The 21,775-nt window shown below is 34.3% G+C and overlaps 1 protein-coding gene across 1 annotated transcript; it reads left to right on the top strand.

The window, feature by feature from the left end:
- The first annotated feature begins 6,110 nt into the window (after window positions 1–6,110).
- On the top strand, window positions 6,111–14,092 carry LOC123713093 (protein sister of odd and bowel-like). Its single transcript, XM_045666592.1, has 2 exons — window positions 6,111–7,222; window positions 12,906–14,092. Exons 1-2 carry the CDS (start codon window positions 6,225–6,227, stop codon window positions 13,276–13,278), a joined length of 1,371 nt encoding a protein of 456 aa, XP_045522548.1. The 5' UTR covers window positions 6,111–6,224; the 3' UTR covers window positions 13,279–14,092.
- The last annotated feature ends 7,683 nt before the right edge of the window (window positions 14,093–21,775 follow it).

Genomic DNA, 21,775 nt, shown 5'->3' with positions numbered 1-21,775 from the left:
CGATAGACTGATACGAAATGTGAAATATCACTATCGCAAATTTGTGTCTGCCCCAAGCCAAACAATTGAACTAACGAATTTCATATTGACCTATCATCACGTGCATTTGAAATAATTAACGGGTTTAATTTTAAAACTATATGACAATAAATAAAAGACTTATGGATACTAGCAATTCCCATGCCTGGTTTACGGTAGCCAAACCTGGACGTGGAGCATCAGGTTAGCGTGAGCAGAGCAGAACGAAAATTAAGATCATAGACGTGCTTCACCTTAAAGCTGATATGAAAATGGTCAGGCCATGTTGCCAGAATTACAAACAAAAGACAGTCTAAGGCACCCGCTGGGGGTCCCCCCAGGTAAGGAAACATAGGAAGACCACAAAAGCGATGATCTGACGACAGCATAAAAGTTTCTGGGGAGAATTGGATGGGGGATCACTTTTAATTAAGCATATAACTTTGAACATTGTCATTAAACATTTCGACTTTGATTTTTTTTTTTGCTGTATTATTTTAGAATTATCTCCCGGTGGGCTCTTCCCTGGGAGATACGATACCAATTGTTTAATAAGAACATACTCTCAAACAACGGAAACGCAGGCACTAAAATTTATGTCCATGGACATTACAGTATTTTTGGGTGACCTGTAAGGTTTGTTTGCTATGCTATACAAAAAATTAATTATTTCTATATAATATGTAAACACCTGTCTCGGCGCTGGATGAGATCGCTTGTCATCGATTAGTCCACATTGAGCTCAACTTCAGCGTCAAATATTTCATAAAAAATACATGCAAACCAAACCACAGACTAAATAGAACTTAGATCCGTTACATTATCTTTGAGTGATGGCAGGCAAATCAAGTTGCGTGGGCGCAGGTTATCCGCGGTCATGTTATGTAATGCCTAACTTTTGATTGAGTTATTTTTATGTTAATATTATCGTTTTGATTCAATAATAGATCGTTTATAGCCATAACTCTATCTAAATTGAGACAACATAAAGGTGATGATAGAAGTGTTTAAATAATAAAGTTTATTTGCCTCTTCACAGTATTTTCATCAGCAGCACCATCCATCAGCCATCAAGTCTTCCAGGGTCCGCTTCACAAGATACTTTTTTGTGAGCGAGCTCTGGAATCGACTCACTGTGGGGGTCTTTCCTGAGAGATGCAACCTCCAATAGTTTAAAGAAAGAGTTTACTGCGCCATCAAAGAAAGTAGCTAGTATCCATTAGCTAGTACTATGAAAATGGATGGCCATGGGGTGCGATGAATACCCTTTTTGAGCGTCCAGTATGGCCGTGTGATAAGGGGGCGTTCAATAAAAAAATAACATTTTACAGATTTACGTACATGCTGCTCGTATCGCATCCTTGTGAGTCTGGTCCCTATAATAGGAGTAAATAAGTAATGTAGTATCGAGTAAGGAAATAGCAAATTATTATTAGAAATACTTATTTATTGTTCTCGGAACATCTTGATTGTGATTTAAATCTGGTTCCATAAAGGGGAATTGTCCACGTTAAATCCAAATTAGTTCAATAGTTTTTTGATAAAGATATCGGCGCATCTTTGGAATATGTTATAACCAGGTAATAAGTAAATTATATTGTTATTCAAGAAAGGGGGAACCATATTTGGAGGCCAATCCTCTACACCCTGAACCGATCAAGTTAAGGACCGAGGTTTTACCTCGACGTCCGTCGTTGAGCGCTTAAAAATGCACTTTTTGCCGCGCACCACCACTATGTGATAAAAGCTGCCCACTGAAGTATTTCTGAACCAATTCTACTTAGAGTCCTTTCCAGAGAATAAGTAAGTAGCTATTCCTAAAAGGCGGGCACTTGTGAGCTTTTTAGCAGTGTGAGTGTCCATGGCTGGTTTCACTGACCACGAGATGAGCCTCCCGCCCGTACTCGAAAAAAAAGCATTATTTCAATACTTGCAATCTAAACGCGCCTTGAGAAGTTTATTTCTCCTCATCGAAAATTATATATTACTATATTAATAAAAATATGTTGCTAAGCTCAAAACTCGAAGACCAATTTGAGATTTTTTTCTATTTATTCCAAGAACTGCGAAAGGGTTATGGCGAGGATAATTGCACGGATAATAACCAAGTGAAGTCTCTATGGGGTCTCCATAGAAAAATATTTCACATGTTGGTCTGTAGTTACTTAAAAGGTAGGCTAAGTAAAAAAATCTTAATAAGCCGATACGAAGTTCGCGGAGGGCAGCTGGTGTCCTTCGAGTTTATTAGCAATGTTAGGTTTTTTTGGAATTGAACCCAGTACTTACCTAACCTCATGCGACTAGACAACGCTGCCCTTGAACTTTACGAAGACACGTAAGTATTACTAATTAGCCCTAACTCCCACATAAGTTGCTCCACGATACAACAACATAATTTATCTAAATCGCTGATGTCTGATAATCTTTATTTATCCCACATTAAACCTAACAATTCCGTTCGCTGTTATGGCAACATTAGTTATAGATAAATTAATTTTATATCGTCTAGTCGTGCGCGCGCGCAGCCCCCGGGCGGCAGCGGCGTGAGAATGCTCTCGGAGCATTCCTGTCAACACTATGTCAAGATCTGTCATTTTTGCCGTAAATGGTTAGCTTAAAACGTTCTAATTGGCTATGGATATTTTAAAAAGGTATAAAAATTCTGTAGTCGATTGTGTGAGATCATTATTTTAGGCTTATTGTTAATAGACCTGAGACAATTTCCATTGCTATAACATTATTTTTATTAATATATCAATAATTGTTTTAAACTGATTTACTGATTAACATTTACCCGCCTTCAGTATCACTGTAGCAGAGATGCCTCTTCATGCATTAAAGCTTGAAAGCTATATTGTATATTACCTGGGTATTTGATACTTTTTTTCAGATGTTTCCTACATAAGAAAATTTGGCCGCCCTGGCAGAGTCAGTTGTGGCCTCAAGACGAGCCATTGGGTTGAGATGCGTAGCTCAAGGTGGAACGCGATTGCGAAGCACTGTAAACTCCCTCTGCCACAATTTCCTAGGATAGGAAATATAACTTATAACTTTCACTACACATACAGCTTCCATATCCACCTTCCTATCCACCTTGAGAATTGATGTTTCTTAGACAGCATTTATCATTTATTTCACGTTATAGTCTTAAAACAACATGCTTAAAAGATCCAAGAAAATATATGTATGTAAAATAAAATATGTATAAATATGATATGTAAAAATTTCAAACTATAGAGGAAAAAATTAAAACAATCAAATAGTAAAAAACTGAATATAAGCTTAAACTAAATTGTACAAAATTGTTGAAAATATATCAATTCACTTTCAGTCACAAAAAATGAACATTTAGCAAGAAGGTCGGTATGAGTATTAAAGTTATATATTTTATATAAATAAATCAGTCAATGAAGCCTCGTCGCAGTTTTAGAGTGTCAAACTCGAAAAAGTCTACACGAGCCTCGTACGTTTGCATATATTTTCGTATGAATGTATTGTGGACTCAGTTTCCGCAAGTCCTGGCTAAGGCTAGGCTGTCTAGCTCCTTCTAAAAGCTCAGAAGTTTGCCGGGCACTTCGCAGGCTTTACGGAGCGACCTCACGGCTTCGAGGATTTCTGCTAGGAAACCACAGCTACGTAGGTAGCCTACTTTACAGGACTACGTGGGCGACTGATTCCTCTGCGCTGAAACAGCCTCTGCACAAGGGACTGTCTGTCGCGCCAAGGCCGAAGAGATGGTTGTTATAGAGACAGTGGCCTGTTATTTTTACGTATATATCTTTGTATTGCGGATAAAAATAAGCATAATACTTGTAGTATGTTGCCTTGGACCCGATATTTGCCCATAAAAAAATGGCTTTTACGTTTTCTCATGCCAATCCAATGTAATTACCACGGTCTAATGGAGCGTGCCCCTTTTGTTTCTGATTAGTCAGCGTGACATCGCCTCTTGCTAAATTATTGCAATTGCTCTGTCGGAATGAATGCCTATGGCTATGTGGGTCTTAAACACTAGAACGATTGCTTAAACGAGTTTAATATAACAGGAAAGATTCTGTATTGTTTGCGATTGAAGCCTCTGTAGAACTTATTTATTAATTTATTTTAAAAAATAGAAGTTTTATATAACTTTATTAAGGATATAAAGATAAAGATTTTATTTACAGTATATTACTGCAATGGTCTGTTTAAGCACATGTGTAGCTATTATATAGAGCAGTGTTGGCCTAGTGGCTTCAGCGTGCGACTCTCATCCCTGAGGTTCGGTTTCCGGCTGTGCATCAATTGCAAAGTGCACTTTCTTTCTATGTGCGCATTTAACATTCGCTCGAACGGTAAACGAAAACATCGTGAGGAACCCAGCTTGCTTTAGACCCAATTGGCGTGTGTCAGGCGCTGATCGCCTACTTGCCTATTAGATTGAGAAATTATCATGAAAATATACAAAAATCTAATGCCCAGACTTTTTAAAAGGTTTTTGCGCCACTATTATTTATTATTATATAGAGTTTAGATTTAGTCACTATTAAAATACCTTATTTAAATGTACTGTTCTAAGAAATACTCTTACTTATTAGTACCGATTCACTTTGAAAAATACTGTGTAAACAAATATTCATGAATTTTGCTAAATGTGAAGGTATAATGTATATATATTTATGCATATAACATCGCGGGCTAATAAAAATACAGAAAAAATATTTACAAACATCTGTGAACTTTGTTGACATTTATTTTGTATTTTCACACCTTACATTGTAAAACAAAGGGGCATAAAATTTAAATTATATTTAATTAACAAGGACAAAATAAATATTATTACGAATTGTTTACAAAGGACTCATCGATATTTGCAAATTACACATTAAGTACGGTTGAACAAAAACTTCCTAACAACTTGGATTTATTAACGTCTCTTTTGTAAGACCTATTTTTATTTTTCAATTTATTTATGTTACAGAATAATATAATAAAATCGAATGTAACATTAGAAAACTACTATGATTTGTATTAATTTAACCATGGCAGTCTTGTTTATTAACGCGAAAATAATAAAAAAAGTAACTTTTCAAATATTTTTTTAAGTGTGTCGTTATCAACGCCTAGGCAGTGTGTTTAACTAGGCACCAGTGAATCTTTCTTTATGCGCCATTTAATTATAAACCAAAACAAACTGGGATATCTATGATTATGACCAACGTGTCTAAGTCTCTCAGGCTGATTGCAAAGTCTAAAAAATTATTCGATAGGACCCATTCAATAAGGTACACGTATAGAAAAATTCATCTAAGTGGTGAAACATGGAATGACACATAATTCTTTGCAATTTAATATTTATGATATTATTGTTGTTAAATATTATACCAAGTTGGATAGAATTTCATAATATAACTAAGAATCTTTTAAGTATAACTATGTGACCCCAAAAGATCAGCTTGATCGCAATGCATAAACAAAGCTTAAAGAAGTAAACGAAAGCGCGATATTAGTTTATCACACACACAAATTATAATATAGAACTTCATGAGATCAAAAGATCAAGCGCCAAAAAAATGTGTTTCTAAGTAGAAGAAATCGCGTTCCTTAAATAAATATAATCTTCAATAAATTACCTAGTCTTAAACCAAAAATATGACAGAAAGCTTCAATTCATGTAAATAACTACGGGCAGATCGAATTTCATTGTCTCAGAGATGATACCAAGACAAACGCTTCTCCATAACATGTTATTGATACTATAACTTATAAGCGCTTTATGGATTCGTGTAGCCATTATTGTGATTATAGATGGCATTACAAGTAAGCGTCTGAGCGTGACATGACCCAATAACTAAACAAATGGGCCGATCGCTCGAATTGTTTTCCCATAGCCCGAACGATTCCATTCAGAATCTCATTACACTTGAAAGAGTCACAACAAATCTCGCTCAGCTTTATTCTCATGGACGTGTCTGTCGTTAGGCCAGCGTGAGGTGACCATTACTGTACAAAGAGTTGCCTAAAATAGAGAGCTTTTGTGAGGCGGGAAGCGCGGGGCCGGGGGGCGGGGCGGACGCGGGCTGCCCGCCGGCTCAGTTGCGTCGCGCCGAACGCTCGCCTCGCACGCTCTGTAACGTGACACGAAGCGCATGCGCACGCGATAACCCCCACCGCGCACCGCACGTGCTCCAGTGACCACCTGATGATACGCTGACGCCCACGAGAAAATGCAAGAACAAAGCACCTCGAAGAACAAGACAACACTCAACTCGCTGGAAAGTGCTATCATTAAACTGAAAAACAATCTCCAAATTCAAGACACCAAAACGGATATGAATGGACCTACCAACGATTCGCACGAGGATAAACCAAGTAAGACAAATTCACCAAACAGTTCAAATTTAAATATATCGATAGCATCCGCTGCGTTATTACAAGAGAATATGTTACAAAGATCTTTACAAGGTGTTGTTATTTCGCTTCAAAACGCAATGATGAACTCATTGCAGCAGGCAGCGCTGTTGCCGTCCAATTCGGCCGCTGCTGCGGCGCTTAATTTACAAGCCTTAGAATCTTATTTGACTTTGCAACGTCTCACTTCAGTATCATCCGTCAACAACTCTCCACAACCTGATAGCACTTCGCCGAAGCAAGATATTTTGAGAATAGCGACGGCCAGCGCTAAAATAAGCGAAATCGACGCAGAAACTAGTTTGAACGTTGCCTCGCCGAAGTCACCGGAAGAGTTCCCTTTACCTGATGCCATTGCTGCAGATGACGTTGACTTGTCTGAGGAAGTGGAGGAAGACCTAGCATTACTAGATAATGAGGATGAATTTACTTTAGAACAACACTTAGAGGCCACTTCAAAGAGTTATAGCTACAATTCCTCAAATCTAGATAATGGCTACCCAAGTTTGCTAATGAATGCTATGTATCAACAACAAATGAATGTCCCACCTCAGTCTGTATCCCCACCGCCTAACTCTAGCTCAAAATCAACAAATAGTTCAACATCATCGACCAGTAGTATAACAAATAAACAAAAAACTACGAGCAGTGGACCTAGAACAAAAAAACAATTTATATGTAAATTTTGTAACCGACAATTTACAAAATCTTACAATTTACTAATCCATGAAAGAACACATACTGATGAACGGCCGTACTCCTGTGACATCTGTGGGAAGGCATTCCGACGGCAAGATCACCTGAGAGACCACAGGTATGAATTTATTATATATTAGTACGACAACCAGTTCATATTTCATTTACAACAAGATTTTAACTCGACATTGTAAAAATAAATTACTTTTTACACCTTTTAAATACTGTTTATGTTAACTATAACCCATTATAATGTATTACAAGGAAGCATAGATTTTAAAGCTAATTAAAATAGCTAAAACTTGTGAACACAATGTGTCATTTGTCTTCATAAAGCAGCTTGTTTGATAATGTAAATCCCAATTACACAAATTTATGTTGTACTAATTTACGTCGTCCAATACTTACGATTAAAAAGATAAGGTTCAACAGTAATAGATGATGGTAACTTTATCTCAACATATGAAACTAATAGCTAAATCAATGGAAGATATAAATTTTATACTCTAAAACGCCGTAACGGATGACATAAAAACATTGACATTAGGCGGGGTCACGATTCACATTTTTCAATATCAATAAAAGATTTTAAGACTTCAAGGGCCGTGCAAAACGTTATGAACTTTTGAATAATGGCGGTGTAGTTTTAAACAAAAAGTATTACGGTCCGAGATGTTATCATCCGTGACGCACATAAATTATTTTACAAAATCGCTAATCCGCTTTAATTTTGTTTTAATTTTATCGTATCTCTTCGTGGAAATCAGAATTCAGAATTCATTCAAATATTTCAATTCTATTCTCGACTTATCTATTCAATATAAGGGGGATTTTAACACCTGTCTTCTCGATTTGAACCCAAATCACCGTATCTCGGTCGTAATAAAATAAATTTCGTGTAGACGCCGGAGGGCGATCGCGTCGCGACCATGTTCACTCAATGTCCACTGACACGGTACATTATAATGGAATGGAACGTTCGACGGGTTTTACAAAGCTAACAAAGAACGCGTGGTAATCCTGACGTGGGGATTATATTGACGACAGATTTTATTTAAATGGTTCTGATAGCTATCTAAATGCATCTTTAGGAGATATTATTTAAATTATAATTTGATATCTATGATGACTTACTATTATGACAAGTTTTAAATTTGGATGGGTTTTAGTGAAAATTAAAATCTTTATAGTCGAATAATATATCCCTAGTAATAACTTGGAATCAATAGCTGGAATTTCATCAGTGTTTGCTTAAAAAATCAATTGAATGTTTTGTCCTTATCATTCTTGTGTCATTTTACTACGGAATAAACGTGACAAAACATTCGTTAGGGTTGTAAAACTATGGCTAGCCAATAGTGACCTATTCATTGTATAGCTAACATTAAAATTATTTTACTAAGATATTATCGGGATGTATTTAGTGATTGCCTCATGATTACATATATAGTGACTTATAACAAACTCTATTGATATAAAGTACCTACAGAACACAGAACATCACATCATTTGAGACAAAGAAATAAATAAAGATACTCACTTGTTTTTTTATGCTAAATCCATTGGTAAAGAAAGTGGTATACGAGATAAATAACAAAATCAAAAAATCAAACCGCATAAGCTACACACACGCCATGTCAAATCACCATGCAAATCAAAATAAAAGTAACATTATTATACATGTAATAATTCTGCTTCTTCACAAAACGCGTTATTTATAGTTAAACAAATAGCTAAAAGAAAAAAGGAAAATCCAAAACGTTCGTGTATGTTTTCGTATATAACCAATAAAAGACGTAATCTAATTAATTAGTATTGGGTTAAAAGTTAATACGGCGATATAGCTTTCACAGCCATCATACACAAATTCAATTAATCACTTTCGTCGCATGCGTTAGGCCTAACTTACGGTACACTGCGTGGTATAATCATTATACCCGAATGATTATCACCTAATTGCCATTATATAAGCAAGCTTTAGTGTTTATTAACATTTAAAAAATGTAGATTTTTTCAGTATAATTTAAAGTGCGCTAGTTTTTAATTAATAAATTACGAATAATTCTTATAGTAGCCTAAAAGTAGGTTTGTATTTAAATAAACACCTGGCATCGTTATATGTCCAGAAATGTGGATTTTTAGAAGATACTAAACGGATTTTGATGAAACATAAACTATTCTGTAGTTTATGAGAAACACCAAAACTATTATTAGATTTATTTATATATTGTCTTGTATTTGAATAATAATAAAACCTTTACCCTACAGCAACATATGTATATTACATCTAGGTACAAATCAAGATTAGTACCTACCGTACATACAAGAGAAATCAATATATTATCGAATAAAAACAACTACGAAATTACTTAAGTAGAAAATACTTTTGAATAAATTACAAAGATTCGATTTAACTATCTTTTAATTACAATTAAAATGATTTAGCGCAACCTTTTAAACTACCTAAGTTTATCCGTTATTTTCTATTACGTGTCACAAATATGTTTCTCTATATAGAGAAGTAGTATATACTCACAATATTTACACAGTACGTGTTGGTTCACAGCCTCGATTCGAGCCCAACACTCGAAGTTTAGAACGTAGATACAAAATATGGATGGTATCACTTAACAACAGGTGAGACTCCTGCCTGTTCTGTAAAAAAACGTTTATAACTATCACAGCAACGAAGTTCCGCGAGTCACAAGTTGATCGTTATGACGATAAAAAGTATTTTATTAAAATTTAATTGCCCGTTTGAAACCCGTATGAACGCCTAATTTTCTATTTGTACAGTGTTTCACGCTCAATTGTTATTGATTACAGGTTTGAGTTGTTTGTATGCGTTTTATGATATAATGGATAGAAATTGTAAATTCCGTTACCGTAATAATTTGTTCACAGGTGTTTTGATATGAGATTTAAAGAGCTTAAGCAGGATTGGTAAAAAGTATTTTTTATATTAAACAAACAGTTTTAGTCCAGTTCTAGTTTAGGACGTTACTTCCTTTCTTCTTAATATATAACTTCATTAAATATTCTGCGACTGATTCATCATTGTCAACTCAAGTGTGATAGAAACAGGGTTTCAATTCAAACAGTTTTAAACATTCTTTTATTTGTAATTAACTTGTTTTAAATAAAAATATTTTTTCACTAATAGTTGTGATAACTTTTTAAGGTTGTGAAGGTTTTGTTACTTTACTATACCTACTTAAGATAAGACAGTGTTGGCATAGTGGCTTGTGCGTGCGACTCTCATCCCTAAGAGATGATAACGGACTGTGTACCTTGGGATTTTTCTATAAGCGCATCTAACATTGGCTCGAACATCGAAACATTGTGGGGAAATCTCAGACCACTGATCACTTACTTGCTTTTAAAAAAACCGCCAGTCAACCGCAAATCGATGTAAAATTTGGTTTTGCATTTTTTTTCATTCATTGAGAAATATGATTAAATACTTTTTATTTTAAACAAAATACTAAGACACTAAAGTAGTAGTCACCTTGAAATGTACATCACAAATTAAAACTTTTATTTTATACTGGTAAAAATATCAATAAAGCAAATAAACAAACTGCAAACTAATGTAAATGATTTACGCTTATTCAGATCTGATTTAAAAATAAGCGGTGAGGTATCAGGAAAAAATCGCACCTGATTTTTATTATTTACGTATTGTGATATAATGTAATCAATTACATACTTATAATCAACAATTACTTTGATTACCGGCTCATGTCTGAGCGTGGTGTTCAGCCACCTGGAGCGGATAATCTATTTCCACTGGTTTCAGTCCAGCGCCTATCTTATAACAGTCCTTTACTTGTTCGCTCCATCTGGTTGGTTGCCACGGCCACGTGACCCTTTGCCTTCTGTGTTACCAACCACAATCAGTTTCTCCAAGTTACAAATATTTTAATGTCATACAGCTTCGTATAGTACCTTTGTACGCGGCATCTTTTCGTTGACTTGTGATTTTCCATTCGCCTTTTAGTCGAACAATTATTCAATAAACGATGCGCGATCGTCTTTTGTTTTACTTTCTCACCCCGTGAATATCAAATTAAACAAACAGCATTACCACAAAGCGATTTGCACCCTAAATGTATAATATTAGTGGGCCAATTTATTACTGATACCCCGGGGCTTGTTCGCCTCTCCAACAAGGTGTTCACTTACATTGCCCGCAGTCATGATGTATTTATACGAGACCTGTTAACAAATTATACTTATATGGCTATTTATGATTATTACTTTACGCATGAGGTGTTAATGATTGGATAACTCATTAAAATATGTTTGATGCGGTACCAGTAATAGTAAAACTCGGTAAATAAGATTTAGATTAAAATAAGATCACCATAGCAATGAAAGGCTATGCAAGGAAACCTAAATTTTCTCTCTCATTCGAATAACGAGTCGTCTTTTGCAGAGTTGAACCGTTTTTTTATATCAAAGTACCTAATATAACTGTTATCTTCCGAGAGATAGAGCACTGGCGGTCTAGTGGCTTTAGCGTGCGACTCGCATCCCTGAGGTCGTAGTTTATATCTCCGGCTGTGTACCCATTCACTTTCTTTCTATGTGCGCATTTAACATTCGCTCGAACGGTAAAGAAAAACATCGTGAGGGAACCGGCTTGCCTTAGACTCAAAAAGTCGACGGCGTGCGTCTTGCCTATTCGATTAACAAATGATCATGAAACAGGTACAGAAATCTGAGGCCCAGACCTAAAAAGTTTGTAGCGCCGTAGAATTTTTTTAAGAGATAAAATTTGCAGATCAATTGCGTACACCGTGTTATTAAATTAACATAAAATAAAAATATTACTTGCAAAAATTAAATTTTTAATTATGAAAATTAATTGATTAGCTGAAAAAAAGAAACAAACATAGGAATATGGACAATATTTTTTACAAAAGTGCAGGTCGCATATGACGTTTACAATGCGTATTAGGTACCCGATATGTGGTCAAAAACGCTTTTTTTTAAAATTAATCAGCCCAATACCACTATCAAGCTCTGAATAAGTGCGTTTATTCTGTTATGTTAGCGAAGAATTCAAATGATGATTTTGAACCTTTTTAAAAATAAGGGTCTGTGAAATTCTCTCGTCTATGAAAACTTTCACGCGGGCGTTTGGTTTAACAACTGACGTTTTAAAAATATAAGTTAGTCATTGAAAAATAATTGGTGCAACGTTGTTATTTTGAACCTTAAATTAGGACAACATACAACCAAACATAGTATTGTCTTTTGTTAACATAGCTTTAACTCATTTAAAGAAAACACTTTTTTTACTGGATTGAAGCTATGTATTATTATAAGCTTATAATTATTTTACATAATTTTACCGACGTTTCGCGTGCTTTACAGTGTGCGTGGTCACGGTGACTGAAGACAAAATGTGTTCAATGTCAAAAAGTATCGCAGCTGTAGAGAAAGTTATATTATCTGTATTTATTTCCCCGGAATCGATATCGACTAAAAGATGACGGTTTTTTGCATTCTGCTATGTATTATTATAAATAATACGTTTATAATAATAAATAGCTTCAATCCGGTAAAAAAAGTGTTTTTTTACAACCAAACATTTGAATGAATCGATTATATTATTTATAACTAGACGCAATCAGATAAAATAGTTTTGTCACGTTTTTTTATATATGCAATGAAAATAGTGAAAGATATTTATTTTTGATAACAAAATAGTGTATCAATTGTGAATTCAGCTATAGTAAAGCTCCGTTTAGTAATAATTCTACGTATATTTATATATATGTTTATTGTTACAGGTACATACATTCCAAAGAGAAGCCTTTCAAGTGTCTCGAATGCGGTAAAGGGTTCTGCCAATCCCGAACTCTGGCGGTCCACAAAATCCTACACATGGAGGAGTCACCCCACAAATGTCCAGTTTGCAGCAGAAGCTTTAACCAGAGATCGAACTTGAAGACACACCTCCTCACACATACGGACATAAAACCGTACAATTGCTCGTCTTGTGGAAAGGTGTTCAGACGGAATTGTGATCTTAGACGCCATAGCCTCACTCATAATCTTGTTGGTATGGCCCCTGTAAGTACCTCGCCTAGTGGGAGTAATGGGAAGAGTCCACTTTTAAATCCCAATTTTCCAATTGATAATTTAGATGCGGAAGATGTTTAGTTTAATAAAAGACTGATTTAAGTGCCTAATAGTTATCTAACAGATTGTTAAGAAATGTGAAATTTTTGTAGCGATACCGTGAGTTTGACATATTCTTTGATTTACGAGAGTCTCTTCTACTACCTACCTACCTTTATGTTAACATGTTGCTAAAACTTTTTGAGTGCTTTTCAGCAATCGTTTAATAAATATCTTCAATCTTAAGACAACTGAGCTACGAAATATAATAATGAAGTTCTTGCTTTTACAGTAATAAATCATTAATTTGCAAAGAAATTGGTCCATTTAAATTGATTGACTATGTGAAAAATCACATAGTCAGCCATATAAAAAAGGCACACATGTCAACATAAAATACTCTCTTATGAAACGAGGCATGGATAAAGTATTGGTTGCCATGGTTACCAGAACATGGACTGACCGTCGTTACCATGGTAGTAACTATATAGACCACGTTTTATATTAGTCATTAAAATATTCATATCCTACCTTTTAACGCTGTTCGCGTTCCATTGTAAAAATATTATAAACGACGTCATTTCCGTCCACGGCGGCTTATGGTTTATCGAGGGCTTCTTATTTGTTTTTAGAAATAACTCTTGTATGTTTATGTATCAAAAATCATGTTTTTAAGATTTTTCAGCTTTAAATTTATATATATAGCCATATACACTTCTCTTTGTAGGCGAAAGGTGTTTTTGTAGCGTTTTTCCCCAACTTATATACTTTATGATTTTACAATGCTTTTCTAATGTGGGCTTTTTCTGTTAAACAAATAACATATATTTATTTGTTGGTCTTTAAGCGCGAAAAATATTTTTTACAATTTCCTACTGTAAATGTATTATACATTTTAATTTTAAGCATCGTTTATTAAGTATTACTGTAGTACCTAAATCTTCTTCTAAATTTTCTGATCTCATTTGTATGTTAGTTTATGTGCCTTAGTCAAGTCCGTCCATAATAATACCTAGTTTTTAAGTTGTATTAAAATGTATTAATAAAATAATTGTACATACAATAAATAAATTGGAATTTAACCTGTTGTTTTTACTTCTACAAAAGTACGTAATTTGAATACATACACAGTGCAGAGTGTATACGCATATACTCTGTCAAAAACTACTGTTCAACCATCACTTAGTTTTCGTTGTCAAACAAATAGACACTTACGAAATTTAGCACACGTTCTAAGCTTAAATAAAGGACATACTATAATACTAACAGGTAACCTTCCTTTTTAAAGTCGGTAAAAAAATCCAGGAATAGAGCTAATTGTTTGTAGTGATAAAATTGTGATAAATGAATCAATACCCAAGAAATTGAAAATAACTTCAATTATTTCATGAAATAATCGTAACAATCCAGTGCCGCACCCCAATATGAGCCTTTTTGTTCACTTTGCATTTTCTATTATATTTTTAATTCCATAGACAATTCCGTCTTCTGTGTCTGATGTTTGAGTGAGACATGCTGGTTTCTTAATTCACTCAAAATAACTTTATTCCCAAGTACACTTATTAACGTTAACAGAAAATATGTTGCATTGATTCTACATTTACTACAAGCAAGTCAAGGGCATAAGATATAATGCCCATGGATACCCATTTGAATGCACCCACATTGCCATTTGAGGGAGAGTTTTTTTTTTTAATTGGAGGTCGTATCTCTCAGGGAAGACCCCCACCGGGAGTCGATTCCACGGTTCGACTAGTTCTCGAAAGAAAATGTCTTGTAAATTGTGGAAGACTTCCATTACTGTAAAGTAAACGTGAAAAAAAAAATTATTAACTAATTCATCATCAAATATTAGTGATCTGATTTGTGTAGTACCACCATTAAAAAAATCAGTGACGCTACAACCTTTTTAGGTCTGGGCCTGTCTGTTTCATAGTTATTTGTCAAATCATCGACTTTTTGGGTCTGAGGCAAACCGGATTCTTCACGATGTTTTCCTTCACTGTTCGAGTTCATTGGTACTCAGGCGGTGATGGAACCTACAGCTTCGAGGTTGAGAGTCGCACGTTGAAGCCACTATGCCAATACTGCTCTGATGTACCTCCATAGAACTTACTGTAAAAATCGGTTCAACGGCCGTAGAACGGACGATACATTTGCCCAAGGCAAAATCTCTCTTAATAGGGTTCGTGGTCCAGCTAAAAATATTAAATATAATAAAGATATAAATTTAAAACAAGGTTTTAAACTAGTAAAAATTTGATTAGTTAAAAACCTAATATTTAACCTAATATAACACTGTTACAACTTGTATAATAGTTTGTCGTATGCGCTAATATACTGGAATTATTTTTGGTAGAGCATTTACGACGACCGAACATTCGGTTTGGTAAATAAAACTTTAAATATGCCTTTAACCAAATATTATCCAAAATTTCAAGGCTCTCCTTAGTCTGTGCCTTGATGAACCGGCCAATGACGTCATTAATGTAGATATCTTCATTAGTATTTGATTTATGAGTCCACCTGCCTGATAAATGTTGGTATTAACTTTGTTAACCGGTATAAAAGGTCAAATAAGAATCCATTCTTAAAATCATGTCTTTACAATATTGTATTTTCAATATAATATACTAGATGAGTTAAGACATGCATCACTGTTAGATATCATATCCAATTACCAGATTAAACAGTTTTTTGAATCAATTATACGCATTACGTATATTTACATGCTACTAATAAAATTTTAAGTCTAAAAGCCTCTCCGTGTTTGACTTGTATCCGCACGTTGCTATCAAAAAGGTCGCATATTATAGGTATTATTACTTACTTCCTAGAGTATGTCGTGTTTTGTCTGTAACGTCAAGATCATCCAAATTATCATGTATTACACTCTAGAAAGCTTTATTAAACGCAACAAGAACAAAAATATGTTTAGGATTGCAGCTTGCGCCAAATTCTAATAACTACCATATTATAACGTAAATATTTTTTATATAATAAAGAAAAGATACAAAAGAACTTTATTATGTATTTACACATAGTAAAAATGATGTATATTTAAAATAGAAAGTACACTAGCCCCAGCTAAATATTTCTGGCCCGCTTTATTTAAATTTCCCCCATCTTCTACCACCGGCCTTTGCCTTAATTATATAAGAAATTTACCTACATAGTCTAATATAGAAATGGTTGGAAACCAGTCGTCAGTCAACCATTTCTAATATCAACCCATCTGTTTTATTGAAACTAATAAAATCCTTACGATTAACTTATACAAAACTTGACGACACACTGTCTGCGTCAGAAAGTTAATGTAACATTATGTACGTTTAAAGTGTGTGTGTGCGTCATCTAATAAACATAATTTAAGATTATGAAAGCTTTTTTCATAATCTTACGTAGGTAAAATAATTAAGACTTATACAGGAATCATGAATATATTAAAAGATCCTATCCTTGGGATTGATTTACTTCTGTTCAAACAATTTGTATAACCCAAAACTTAGCGATTAAAAATAGTGGCGGAAAGATTCATGCCCGCTCTACGCCCTTGACTTCCGAACTGTAGTACGATTAATTTAACTTCTTTTCTGACGTTCATAAGTGCACTTGTTTACCTATATAACGTTATTTTGAGTTTGAGTCTAATTAAAAACATTCGTAAAAACGTATTCCACTTCGACAAACTAGACTATGATTCGTACAAAATATGTATGTTTTATGGTACAATCCCAAGTCGAAGGTTGGTTCCTCTATTCAGACTAACACTACTTTCGTGTCCCACAATTTAAATGACGAAAACTGTTGTTTTCAGCTAAACCTTTATAATTGTTTCTTGAGCTTCTACAGAATAAAAACAATACAGAACATTAAAATGTATAACATACGAAACGGCTCGGCGTCACGTCCCCAAAGCATTGTAAATTGTCAAAACATTGTACATTTCGCAAACGAAAAAGGGCAAAAAATATAACGTGTGTGGTCGACACTCAGAACTAAAAGCAAACATTATTCAAAGTAAATAATCCTGCGACAATTGACTGTAATTTCGGTTTCGATGACAATTGTCATTGTGTAAAAACGTCAAAGGTTTTAACAGCGGGATATCAGGGGTGATTGGTATGTAATTTGTGATTTTTATACTTTCGCTCCTATTATGTTATTATTGTTGAATGATAGGGGATTATCTGGGCTTTTAAAGTACAAAAGGACACCTACTTGATTTAAATATTTCTTAGCAATTCTTTGCTGTGAATAAAATAATAGTGTGAATTTGTATTCTGAATAATTTTGACACTTTATCGTCCAGATTTTATACGTCCATACAACAACTCAATTGGAATAGGTACTCTAAATAAATTTAAATCTATTCTAAATAGATTAAATTCATGTCATAAATAACCACTCATGTTCTTTTTTTAAAATCAAAATCGAACGCAAAAACAAAATCGCGCCCGACAACCTTTTTAACACATCATCAATTAAAAAAACTACGAAATACCTTTTATAAAAAAGATTTTGTGTCCTTTGATACACTCCAAGACCATTGAATCTGATACAACATTGATAGTTTTGTGTTGAATAAAACGATTTTTCAAGCTCGGTAGTTGTTCTTTGTTATCTTGAGAGGTTTTGATATTCCAAGATTTTATTTTATAATGCCTTTCGTCACACCCTTTTCGAATGTAGATGATATTATTATAGGCATTTTAACCGGTGTTTTGGTCGTACCCCAACTATGCACCGACTTTCTGTCTAACACTCGCTACGGCGAAGGAAAACGTGTGGAAACTAGATATCAAACAGAAAACGATGACGAATCAAACAGAATACTGATCAACAACTTGGCTATAGAATAAATATCAAAGAAACGATTTACAATTTTGCTAATAAATAAGTAGGTACATTATAGATCTAGGAGGTCAGAGCTGTTCACTGCTTCCTTGAGACATATTTTGCTAAATTTCACAGTGTTTTATGATTAATACATTTGAGGTAATTTAATAGTATAAGAACTTACCAGTAAGTTTTTGGTAAGTGTAGTCAAGTGTTATACATATGTTAACTTGGCTATGAAATGTTCGTGTCACATAGATAGGGTAAGTCGTGCGTCGTGTGCGGCCGGTATCAGCTCTAGATATCGAGTTGACGCTCTTACTGTCCGCGACACGATGCACGTATGATATCGTGGCATAGATTATTCGCAGAACTGCTACACTCAAATGAACAACTGTCAACCTTCCACAGAATATCCTAAATTTTAATTATTAAGGGTCATAATAAAAATAATACAAGAATCAGTGGCGCTTAAGCCTTTTTAAGTCTGGGTCTCAGATTTCTGTATTTGTTTCATGATCGTTTGTCAAATAGGCAAGTAGGTGATCAGCCTCCTGTGCCTGACACAAGCTACTCAACTTTTTGGGCCTAAAGCAAACCGGTTTTCTCACGATGTTTTCCTTCACCGTTCACGCGAATGTTTAATGCGCACATAGAAAAACGTCAATTGGTGCCGGGGATCGACCTACGACCTTTGGGATGAGAGACACACGCCGAAACCACTAGGCCTTTTTAGGAAAGGGTAAATTCGACACTAGCCTGCTGCCTGATGACGTGCCTGATAGGCTACTATGTAGGGGTCTTATGAATTAAAAAATAACTTTTTTTTATAAATAATTTACGCAATTGATAGAAAATAAATTCCAATATTTTCCGTCGTGAATAGCCATGCTGATCGCTTTCAGTATCAGCCTACGTAAAACATTATTGGTGTTAATTAATAAGAAATGTAAAATGTATGATGCTGTTAAGAATCTCGAATTTTTATTTATTGTCATTTGTTATAGTAAGTAATGTATAAACTACATAATTTTACTAAGTAAGGCAGACCTACCTATTTCCGTTCTAATATACAGGTTTTTTTTATGGACCAGGAGGCAAATGGACAGGAGGTTCACCTGTTTTTAACTGAATGCCCATGGACACCCTCGCTGCATTTAAGAATTGGTTATTTTCCTGAAGAAATTTGTCGAAGCGCATTTTTATATTATACCAAGTTAGAAGAGTTACCAAGTAATCTTATCCTAATTAACAAGAAATATATTTATAATCAAGAATAACTGTACTGTAGAAAAATATTAAAATTACTTGTCTGGAATACATTATTGTCTATAGGACTTCTGTGGTAAATAAATATGTACATTCTTTGACCAACAACATACGACACTGCACCCACAATCTCAATTGTCACCGTTAATTCGCGCACTGATATGATAATATTGAAGCTCGCTCGTAACATTACGGCAAGAAGTGATCACACTTTAAACGATTTAAGTTTTATGTCACTAGATGGCGCTGTTACAGGATTTGTGTGACGCGGATGTTAAGACTTTAGTTCCGTAATTATGTATGGTAGAATTTTAGTTAAAAAACAAAAGTTAATTTTAGATAAGTTGTTCAATGTGCACAACAGATTTGATCTTGCTTAGGCGTACACAAATTGCTTTGCCATCTTTTGATAATTTTCCAAACCGAAACTAAGTATTAGACAAGGCATTAAATAATGGGAGTTAATGTGATTCCAAAACTCACACCCAGTCTCCTAAAGGGGCCTCTGCACAGACCTCCACTGTCCACAGTTTACACCAATGTTTTTATGAACACAATACAACATGCTAATCAGCTAATAGGTGGGTAATACACCCTAACAAAGCATTTAAATGACTACATATTATTTTATACGATTAAAAATGTATTAGTTGGTATCACGGAGATAATTTCAACAATAGGTCTAATCAAATCCTAAAAATGTCAAAAGCATCCATGTCACTGTTCACGATATTTCCGCTAACGTATTGGAATATCGGCCGTAGGGCGGTGGGCGGGGCTAGCTGTCCCCGCCCTCGGTTGTAAACTAGACTGTGATTGGGCGTTGCCTTCAATGCGTACGCGCCTTTGAAATTCAAACTGAATTGATCTGTCTCAAGGGAACGTTGGATGGATATTGTACAAATATTTTACGTAAGAGATGGTTAATAATTGAACTTTTTGTCTTAAAAAAAAACCTTTTGTGTTTATCCCTGCTGCATATTACAGATTCTACCTATGTTTCATGATTCTTATGATAGAAAGTTGATTATCTTCCAATACCTGAAACACATTCAACCTGGAATCGAACCCTTGTTACATTTTAATTCTAAAGAATCTACTAGAGCTAGTTCGTACCGTACCATCATTATAACTTATATGTATGTCTTTGGCACTCACCCTTAATGATGTATTTTTGTTGAGATAATGAGATTACGGTCACGGATTAAAATTCTGTTCAGTGGGTCACACTACAAATCTGTAGAAATATGTTCAATGTTATGTAACTTAGATACTTTAAAAATATTACTTAAATGAAAACAATTATTTAATTCGAATAACAGGAATTTATGTGATACTTTCAGTATATTTCGTATATAAAATCATATGACTGTTAATATGTGCAACTGAGTAAATCACTAGATGTGTTAATTTTATCAAACATAGCATAATTACCTGTTTTCTATAGCATTGTCTTTTGTTAACATCGCTTTTACACATTGAAAGAAAACACTTTTTTACCGAAAAAACGTCGGAAAAATTTAACTTTAAAATCATGTAAAATAATTATAAGTTTATAATAATATAAATAGCTTTAATCCGGAAAAAAGTGTTTTCTTTTTAACTGTTTCTACCACCAAAAGTACTCACAAAATCAAGCGCTTTTAAATATAAGAGTGAGTTCCACTGATGAATTCTGCTACATGTCGCGTCAAAAGCGCTATCTTAAACTTAAATAAAAGTAAACCAGAGAGCTCTTTGACAAAATACTTAAGTAAATTTACCCCACTAACGATAAACCCAGTCGTTTAGGCCTGTAGCAATAAATTGTTAGACAACGATTGAGAAATAGGAACGATTAGTTTCGACAAATTGTTCCAATCTGCAAACGCGTTGACGATATTATGCCACAGATTGTGGTAATGTTTGTTCTGGTTTTGTAACTTATGGTTGAGCTGTTGACTAGAGCAGTTTACATGCATTTAGACCTCAATGTTGGAGCTGAACAAGGATTATAGATAATGTTAAATGTCTTGGGTATTGGCTGTGGCTTCGTAAGCTTAGTATGGAAATAAGATCTTTTATATTATAGAATACACACACATACAATACACAAACAAATACACTGAAAGTATATTCCTATATTAGACTGTCTTTGCAGCGCTTGTTAATACATTAATCAGAGTGTATGGATCCCTGGTCACGGGAATGCTTTGAACCACACAATAGTCTAAAAGTTCTAGACGAAACTTCGGATCGTATTGTCAGTTCTGTTAGTCATCGCGCTCATAAAACTAAAAACCTGATCGAGCCGAAAAAAAGTATTATAATTTTTTTCTATTATTATAAATTGCTAGTAGCAATAATAATATGCTTTTATTTATCCACATTTTATTGACATATATTATGCAAAAAGAAATCTATAAATATAAATATAATTTTATTACTCTAA

This window comes from Pieris brassicae, chromosome 8 (genome assembly GCF_905147105.1).
Source record: "Pieris brassicae chromosome 8, ilPieBrab1.1, whole genome shotgun sequence".
In the NCBI taxonomy this organism is placed as follows: domain Eukaryota; kingdom Metazoa; phylum Arthropoda; class Insecta; order Lepidoptera; family Pieridae; genus Pieris; species Pieris brassicae.
This window is presented reverse-complemented; position numbering and strand designations above follow the sequence as displayed.

Excerpts from the sequence above, each read along its gene's own strand:
- LOC123713093 (XM_045666592.1), top strand. The coding sequence starts at position 6,225 with ATGCAAGAACAAAGCACCTCGAAGAACAAGACAACACTCAACTCGCTG. Across the intron at positions 7,223-12,905 it reads GATCACCTGAGAGACCACAG|GTACATACATTCCAAAGAGA; the intron begins GTATGAATTTAT and ends TTATTGTTACAG.